The 9477-nt window shown below is 45.7% G+C and overlaps 1 protein-coding gene across 1 annotated transcript; it reads left to right on the top strand.

Moving 5' to 3' along the window:
- Positions 1-846: 846 nt before the first annotated feature.
- Positions 847-5050, top strand: LOC138956661 (uncharacterized). The gene is made up of 2 exons (XM_070327960.1): positions 847-2659; positions 3070-5050. Exons 1-2 carry the CDS (start codon positions 1349-1351, stop codon positions 4990-4992), a joined length of 3234 nt encoding a protein of 1077 aa, XP_070184061.1. The 5' UTR covers positions 847-1348; the 3' UTR covers positions 4993-5050.
- The last annotated feature ends 4427 nt before the right edge of the window (positions 5051-9477 follow it).

The raw sequence follows: 9477 nt of genomic DNA, 5'->3' as shown, positions 1-9477 counted from the left end.
GATTACAGAGGTTAGCTGCCGTTCGGACGAGACGGACTTCGTCGCGGCGCTAGTGCATTAATACTACGAAATACGACTGAGGTACGTCGTGTACGTATCGTGAGCAGAGTGTGCCGTCACGTTAGACGAGGAGGGTGGCAGCCTGCGTCTACGAAGGTGAACAGCGACGAGAGAAGCATCGGAGGTGCAGAAGAGACTGTGTTCTTTTAGAAGACTACATTCGTCTACGTTCGGGGCTGTGAAAGAATACAGACGAACGCACCGGAAAAGACCAGAATGGCTGAGTTCTGGGGAAAAGGAATTGAACTGGGACTAAAAGGCAAGCAGTTGACGGAGTTCGTCGAGTCCCAGACACGACTGCTGGCGCAGCGTGAAGAAAGACAAGCGCAGCGTGAGCGAGAAGAAAAAGAAAGACAAGCGCAGCGTGAAGAAAGACAAGCGCAGCGTGAAGAAAGACAAGCGCAGCGTGAAGAAAGAGAAAGAGAAGCACAGCGTGAAGAAAGGCAAATAGAGCTGAAACGCTCAGAGCTCCAAATAACAAGAAGGGCAAAGCCCATACGACTCACATGCTTGACCTTGACCTTTCATGACATCATACACTAAGAACTGCTTTACACATTTTTCCTACCAAAATGCATGTGACCTTGACCCAAGGTCAAGGTCATCCAAGGTCATGCAACACAAAGCTGTTAATTCAAGACATAGGAAGTACAATGGTGCTTATTGGCTTTCTACCATGAGATATGGTCACTTTTAGTGGTTCACTACCTTATTTTGGTCACATTTCATAAGGGTCAAAGTGACCTTGACCTTGATCATATGTGACAAAATGTGTCTCATGATGAAAGCATAACATGTGCCCCACATAATTTTTAAGTTTGAAACAGTTATCTTCCATAGTTCAGGGTCAAGGTCACTTCAAAATATGTATACAATCCAACTTTGAAGAGCTCCTGTGACCTTGACCTTGAAGCAAGGTAAACCAAACTGGTATCAAAAGATGGGGCTTACTTTGCCCTATATATCATATATAGGTGAGGTATTTAATCTCAAAAACTTCAGAGAAAATGGGAAAAATGTGAAAAATAGCTGTTTTTTAGACAACATTTATGGCCCCTGCGACCTTGACCTTGAAGCAAGGTCAAGATGCTATGTATGTTTTTTGGGGCCTTGTCATCATACACCATCTTGCCAAATTTGGTACTGATAGACTGAATAGTGTCCAAGAAATATCCAACGTTAAAGTTTTCCGGACGGCCGGACGGACGGACGTCCGGACGGACGGACGGACGGACGGACGACTCGGGTGAGTACATAGACTCACTTTTGCTTCGCATGTGAGTCAAAAATGGAGATGAAGCGCTTAGAGCTTCAGACAGAAATGGTGCGTGTTCAAAATGAGCACGAGGCACCACGCCTAAGAGATAACCAGCAGCAAATGCTACACAGGGCATCGAAACTTCCAGCATTCACTGACGGGAAGGACCAGATCGATACTCCATACTTCACCGGAGAAGTTGAGGCCGTCTGCCCGAAGAAGCCCTTGTACGATCTACTAATTGGGAACATTGGGGGTGCAAGACGTCCTGATGACCCTGATGTCGAATGGAGAATGGGCGCAACTCAGCCTGCTGTTGAGGAGGAAGACCCACTGCCATTCGCGAATGAAGATATCAGCGAACTGTTACGAGATGACAGAGCAACTGTGCATCGCCGCGACCAGCCGCAGGTTGTAAGCGCTGTGACGACCAGAGCCCAGGCGAAGAAGGACAAAACAACTACGCCACTCAGGGTCACCAACAGTTCTGCAACTGCTGTCGTGGACAGGGATCGGCTGATTCAGCTACAGGAAGCTGATTTGACCTTGACAAAGTACAGGAGTCGTCCTGTCAAGGAGATGACTAAGGGCGAAGGCACTGTGCACTTTGAAGTAAAGGCCAAGATCCTGTACAGAGTGTTCCAGCACGCGAGAGTCAACGGTGGGAAGCCATTACGTCAAGTTCTGGTGCCTCAACCACTTAGGCGCCAGGTGATGGAGGTGGCCCCCGACTCTATTATGGGAGGTCACCTGGGGGTTAAGAAGACATCAGACAGAATCCAGGCTGCATTTTACTGGCCAGGACTGCATGCAGATGTGACTCGATTCTGCCGATCGTGCGATATTTGCCAGAAAACCATACCTCGAGGAAGGGTCCCGAAAGTGCCGTTGCAGAAGATGCCTTTGATCGACCGACCTTTCAAGAGGGTGGCCATTGACCTCATCGGCGAGATCAAACCGCCAAGTGAAGAGGGTCATCGTTGGGTACTGACCCTGGTAGACTATGCAACCAGGTACCCAGAAGCCGTGCCTCTGAAGAAAATTGACACCGAGACTGTTGCTGAGGCACTTGTGGACATTTTCAGCAGAATTGGGGTTCCTGAAGAGATCCTCACAGACCTGGGGACACAGTTTGTCTCTGAATGCATGGAAGAGGTCAACAGGCTGCTGAGCATTCGTCACTTGACTACGACAGCTTATCACCCGATGTGCAATGGGCTGGTAGAAAAATTCAATGCGACGCTGAAGTCCACGCTGAAGAAACTATGCAGTGAGCAGCCAAGGCAGTGGCATCGCTACATCAATGCCTTGCTGTTTGCATACAGGCAGGTGCCACAAGGGGCGGGGATATAGCTCAGTTGGTAGCGCGCTGGATTTGTATTCAGTTGGCCGCTGTCAGCGCGAGTTCGATCCCAGGTTCGGCGGAAATTTATTTCACAGAGTCAACTTTGTGTGCAGACTCTCTTCGGTGTCCGAACCACCCCCCGTGTATACTACATTGGGTGTGCACGTTAAAGATCCCACGATTGACAAAAGGGTCTTTCCTGGCAAAATTGCTTAGGCACAGTTAATAATTGTCTACCATACCCGTGTGACTTGGAATAAGGCCGTGAAAGGTAAATATGCGCCGATATGGCTGCAATCTACTGGCCGTATAAAATTTCATCTCACACGGCATCACTGCAGAGCGCCTAGAACTGTACCCACGGAATATGCGCGATATAAGCCTCATTGATTGATTGATTGAAGAGTCCACCGGATTCTCCCCGTTCGAGCTGATGTACGGGCGGACCGTGAGAGGCCCGATGCAGATACTAAAGGAATTGTGGACGAAAGATGTGGACACACCTGAAGTGAAGAACAGTTACCAGTACGTGTTCGAGTTGCGAGAGAAACTGGAGGAGACTCTCGAGATTGCGAGAGAAAACTTGAGAAAGTCTCAGGATAGTGGAAAGCACTACTACGACCGCAAAGCCGTAAACAGGAAGTTTACACCAGGTAACAAAGTGCTGATACTGCTCCCCGCTGATCACAACAAACTACTGATGCAGTGGAAAGGCCCATACGAGGTTGAGGCCGTGGTAGGGATCAACGACTACAAAGTGAATGTCGGCAAGAAGTCCAAGATCTACCACGCTAACCTCCTGAAACTGTATGTGGAGAGACCTCCGGAAGCAGTACAGGTCGCAGCAAGTGCGGAAGAACCAGCCGAACTAGACGAGTTCGACGGTGAGGAACTACTGGAGTTGGGAGACCTCCACAAGAAAGGGGGAGTGGATGACGTCAAGTTAGGACCTGACCTGACAGAAGACCAGCAGAAGGAGCTGCATGATTTTATGGGCGACTTCACCCATAGGTTCTCTGATGTTCCAGGCTCTACGTCCTTGGTCGAACATGAAGTCCACCTCACATCTGACGTTCCTGTTTGCTCAAAACCATATTCTATCCCGTTTCAGGCTCGGGAATCCTTGAAGAAGGACATCGACAACATGTTAAAGATGGGGGTCATCCGTGAGTCATCATCCCCTTACTCATCTCCCGTTGTTGTGGTCAAGAAGAAAGACGGCACAAACAGGGTATGCATTGACTTCAGGAAAGTCAATAAGATCACCGTGTTTGACCCTGAACCAATGCCGACGGCAACTGATCTATTCCGACAGTTAACCGGCAGTAAGATCTTCTCGAAGATCGATCTCAGCAAGGGATATTGGCAAATTCCTTTGCGCGAAGAGGACATACCAAAGACCGCCTTTGCAACTCCAGACGGAACGTATGAGTGCCTGCGGATGCCTTTTGGCATGGTGAACAGTGGTGCTACCCTTACGAGGGGAATGCGAAAAATGCTCAAAGGAATGAAGAATGTTGTGTACTACTGGGATGATCTGCTAGTCCACACGGAGACCTTTGCGGAGCATCTGGAGACTTTGAGGGAACTGTTTTCCCGCCTGACAAAAGCCAATCTGACCGTGAGACCCAGCAAGTGCATTTTGGGGACCGACAACGTTGACTTCACAGGTCATTCACTGAAGGAAGGTCAAAAGGGGCTTTTGTTGGGAAACGTCACCAAGATCCTCAATGCGCCACGTCCTGAAACCAAGAAGCAGGTGCGATCCTTCCTTGGATTGGCTGGGTATTACAGAGAGTTCATTCCAAACTTTGCCGCCATAACGGCGCCTTTGTCGGACATGACCCGAAAAGGATGCCCCAACCGAATACTCTGGGGACCAGCTCAGGAGAAGGCATACCTGACCGTGCGCGACCTGATGTCACGAGACCCGGTGCTACGCCTTCCTGATACTGCCAAAGAGTTCATCTTGCGTACAGACGCATCGGACGAAGGGATCGGCGCCATGCTGATGCAAGAGCATGGAGGTAAACCGTTTCCGGTCAGCTATGCCAGCAAGAAGCTGTCAGGAGCCGAGAAGAACTACTCGACCATGGAGAAAGAGTGTTTAGCCATTGTGTGGGGAATCAAGAAATTTGAACTCTACCTCCAAGGGGTGAAATTCGTGCTTCAGACTGATCACAAACCCCTCACCTACCTGAACTCTGCGAAGTTTGTGAATAATCGTATCATGAGGTGGGGGATGTACTTGCAGAACTTTGATATGCGAGTGGAATCGATCAAAGGTTCAGACAATGTTGGAGCAGATTTTTCTCAGCCGAGTATGTGATTAAAACTGTGTTCATTCTCCAACAGACTAATGTACATACCTGGATTTCAATCTGTTATGTATACGTAATAATTATTATTATGTGTACAGGTAGCGTTTCAATGATTGAAAGAAATTAGGTAAATTTCTTCTGGTGTTGGGGGTAATGTTAGGAAACGCTACTGTTGCTGAGCTTTGGTTTAGTTTTGTGTGTTGCATGTAGTTGACTTATTTGTACTTTGTGGGAAAGTACCGATATTATATTTTGTAAACAAAATATTTATGCTTGGACGAGAATGCAGGAGAACTTTCTAGTCCTGTCAAAACAAGTTGTTTACCACGCTGTTTTAGTCGTGAGTTCGTGGCGTTCGTTCGGATTAAGTGCGTCGGCGCTTTTGATGTACGTCATAGAGAATGTCGCTAGTTTAGTCCATGCACGGCTCGTATAATGTAGTTGTATCATGTTCGGTCTGGAATATTCTCGAGATTGAGTATTTACGATATATGCCAGCGCGATTTGTATGTAAAAAAAGCTTCTATTTGAGTTCTGCTACGTTGTGCAGTTGTATGTATTGAATGCTGAATAAATCCTCGAACTCAATTTGACGAGTTGTTTTCTGCTGCTGCGAAGACGGGCGACGTAGAATAAAAGAACACAACTATACGACGTTTGAGAACTTGTGGCAATCTCAAGTGTCGTGTAACAATTGCTCTCACCCTGCGAAGGCCTTCATATCGAAGACAGTTGGATCTTGCATCCACGTCCGACAAGACTGCTCCAAGTGCTGTTTCTTCAGAGAGTGGACCAGCCAACCGTACATAAAGCAGATGCCCTGCGGGAACCTGCTCCTGTCATCAGCTGTTGTGCTCTCTGGCTGCAGCCCGAAAAAAATTCTCCGGCTGTTTTACCTGCTCAATGTGCGTTACATTTTGGAGAGCACGTTCTTCTGGGATCAGCGGCACTTCATTTTTTCTACAGTGGAAAGAAAATGGAAACGGGAGCAGTCAGAGCTCATTTCGCAGCTTCAGGACGAGGGAAGAAGTCTAGAGCTGATTGGTGATGGGCGGTCAGATAGCCCAGGACACTGTGCCAAATATGGCACATACACTCTCATCGAACAGGGACCGGGGAAAGTCCTGGATATACAGATTGTGCAGGTAAGAAAGATATTTAGGCGGTTCAGTGTCTCATACTCATAGACGCATCAAGGTAACTAATTACAATCAAAGTTTTGTAGAGGCATTTTTCTTCTTCAAAAATATTGACAACAGTAATGCATACCCAGTTCAAATCTTTTTTTAATCTGAATTTGACTCCTAGTTATTAACCTTCACCCCACCCCAATCTCCCCCCTGACTCACCCGAGTAATTGGTGAGTGGGATTCCTTTGTGTCCGTCTTTTAGACCGAGTTGGATTTTCAGCGACTGATTTTGACAATTGACATTTGAACTTGTCATGTACATGCCCGTTGAAACTATGTGCACGCTTAACTGGAAGTAGAACAACTCTAGATATAAACTGTGACGAATGCGATATTAAATAAAAGAGGGCAGGGAATCAAAATTCCTGATAACACGACGGTGCACAACCGATGTGCAGTGAAACCCGTTCATATTTGTTTGCAAACTGTCATAAACTTTGGCAATAACATTATTAAACGAATAAAATGAGTGGCGGCTGCCGTACCCGAAACAGTCGGCGGTCGTAACAGAAAAGCGGGGCGGCCGTATCAGTGCATTGCGACGCGTACCAAACAAATACACATGCTCTTTTCCTCAGCCGATGACACAAACACACAATTTGCATATTGGGACACTGCTATTGATGCATTTCAGTTATGATACATCACATTACCTGATCAAATGACCGTTGTTGCTTCAAGCCTCTTGTAATCTCCACCATTTAAAAAGAAATCCCCAAATCGAACAATATCAACAAATACGACTGTCACAAATCTAAAACAGAAGCCTCAAAAATTAAATCGATAACATGTTAATCCTCATGCAATCATAAATCCGCTGAGAGAAAAATAAACTTTGCTGACTTCGATAATTACGCCACAATAATTATTAGTTTGGAAGTTACACACCTTTCGGGCTCGAAACCTTGTTGACTATGGGACTGCAGAATGCTATCGTAACAAACGTCAATTTTTTCTGTCGTAACACTTCCCCGGCGTGTGGCTGGGACTGGGAGACCTGTAACTTTAATTGTAAATAATACAGACATGGGTAAACTGTCAGATAATTTTAAATAAAATTAACACTGTGATCAGCATATTTTAATGCAATTGTCTGTTCTTTACGGGATATGTCATCCAGTGGCCACAGAGATGTGACCTGGCTCGATTAGCTGGGAAATGGGCAGCAAGAGCTGGTTTTCCCGGCGTCGTTGGAGCGATTGATGGGACCTACATCAAGATACTAGGAACCAGGGATGAGAACAGGGACGCGTACATCTGCCGCAAGGGTTTTTCAGCGATGCATCTCCAGGTAACAAATTTAATCACTTCCTGTTTCAGATAAGTGGAATGTTAATGTTGGCAGAACTGAAAGGTTGGAGGACCTGACCATTATGGTGCCTGTGTATTTATCCCCTATTGAAATACTGGAGTAACACGAGCAGTGTCATTTCATCATTGGAATCTACTGTAATTTTAAGTCACTATTCAAATCTTTGAATTTAAAGACAAGTATTTAAAGGCAAAGTGCGCCTCCCGTAAACCATCACGCTCACCAAAGGGAACATCCTAGATGCCCTACGTAAAGAGGCTGAGCGAGTAATTTTCAAAGATTTAATGTTGCGGATTGTCTTCAAGACAATCGGACCGAGGTGCGTTTTGGCGCTAGACCGAACTTTTCAAATCTAAATAATAAATTGACAGCGTGTTACACAAACATTCTTAAATCATAAAATAAATATTTTTTCATCAAGACAAGATTATTAAAACTCGAAGTATTTAAAGTTAAAATAAGGAACGCCCGGAAGCAGGTTCACGTAAGGTGTGCCAGTTCCTGTGAATAGTCAAAAGTCATCACGAGGGTTCTTGTGAACCACAGCCGTTTGTTTCGTGCATAGTCAGAGGTACATAATAACGTGCTATTGCAGACAAGCTCACAGCGAGTCACATTCAAATTCCTGACGACTGCTTTGCCAAAAAGGGAAAGTGGAATAACAGAGTTCACGATGTCAATGGCTCCGGGGTAAGATAAACCATGCAAAACAATTTTTGTGTGAAAATTGCTCGCTTTTTACGGAAAGCACCTATGTTCTCAAGGGGTGAGTGTTTCAATGAAAGGGTGTTTGTACTGTGTGTAAAACTGACAGTATCTGTGATGGTTTACGTGAGAAATATTAAATGTTTAAACCGATATTGGGAGATCAGACACGATGGCTAAAACCAGAACCAATTACCTCCAAATAACATGTTTTGCAACTTTATAGTTATTTGACTTATGGTAACATGATTCTCACTTTCTGTGAAGGATTCTTGAAAATCTTGCATAATTGCGTATTTATAAGTCATAATTTGTTCTGGCTCCAAGCATTTCTCCTGCTCATCTTGGAAGCAGAACCCTATAACTCCATCCAGTTGGAAGCAGAACGTGCTAAGTTCAGTTTAGTCTGTTCTGCTACTGAGGCCTGTGGGGAAAGGGGAGTGTTTCACTGCGAGCCAGATGCAGCCATCTTCACCTGACCTCTTCTGCTTGCTGTGTCACAGTCACTTTTCCTGTTTTCAGCGCAGCCAGATAAGCGCACATTCGCGGTAGTGGTATCTGGTCTTGACCCTTTCTGTGTGGTGTAGGATTTCCTCCAGCACACAGAATAGTGTAACTAGCAGTAGTAGAGTCTGCTGTCGACAGAAAAAGGAATTTGATAGACTGTGGGAACTAAAACAGGTCAGTGACACCTGTCAAGTGTCAGTATCGAATTCCTGACTCCGGATGTACAGGGTTTAAACACAATTAACTTTCCTGTGATAAAGAGTGTATGAAGAATGAATTAGGAAAGATTGCAGTCCCATGATATCGAGGGAGGAGGGTGGTAATAAGGGGGTTGGGGCCGGGGAAGGGGGGTGGTGGTAAAGTGGGTGCAAGGGGGTGGGGTGGGGTGGGGGGGGGGGGGTGCTAAACTGACAAAAGGATGGTCCACTTTCTGAAAACACTTGAACAGAGAACAGCTCTCTGCCATTTTTACATCTGCTGTACAGTCAATTTGGCTGTTGCTCGAGTCAGGACACAGATTCAAGTGAGTATCTTCATGTATTATGTTTTTTCCCCATTTGAACAGACCATAAAAGCTGAAATTCAGATTCCTTTTTAAAATATATAGGGATTAACCTTCTGATTCAGTCTAAATCCTGTATCTGCAAACTGATTCCTAGCTTTTTGTGTTTTGTTTTCCTAATTGTAAAACACAGGCAGGTAAATGTGTTTGTTTCAGCGTGAATGTTCTTGCGCGCGTGTGTGTTTGTTTGTGTCAGTCTGTGTTTGTGTGTGACGGT

The sequence above is a fragment of the Littorina saxatilis genome, unplaced genomic scaffold, assembly GCF_037325665.1.
Source record: "Littorina saxatilis isolate snail1 unplaced genomic scaffold, US_GU_Lsax_2.0 scaffold_303, whole genome shotgun sequence".
Taxonomy (NCBI): Eukaryota; Metazoa; Mollusca; class Gastropoda; order Littorinimorpha; family Littorinidae; genus Littorina; species Littorina saxatilis.
Note: the sequence above shows the minus strand (reverse complement) of the source record. Positions and strands in the feature narration are given on the sequence as shown.

Coding starts and splice junctions, on each gene's coding strand:
- LOC138956661 (XM_070327960.1), top strand. CDS start 1,349: ATGGAGATGAAGCGCTTAGAGCTTCAGACAGAAATGGTGCGTGTTCAA. Junction 2,660..3,069: donor ACAGGCAGGTGCCACAAGGG/GCGGGGATATAG, acceptor TTGATTGAAGAG/TCCACCGGATTCTCCCCGTT.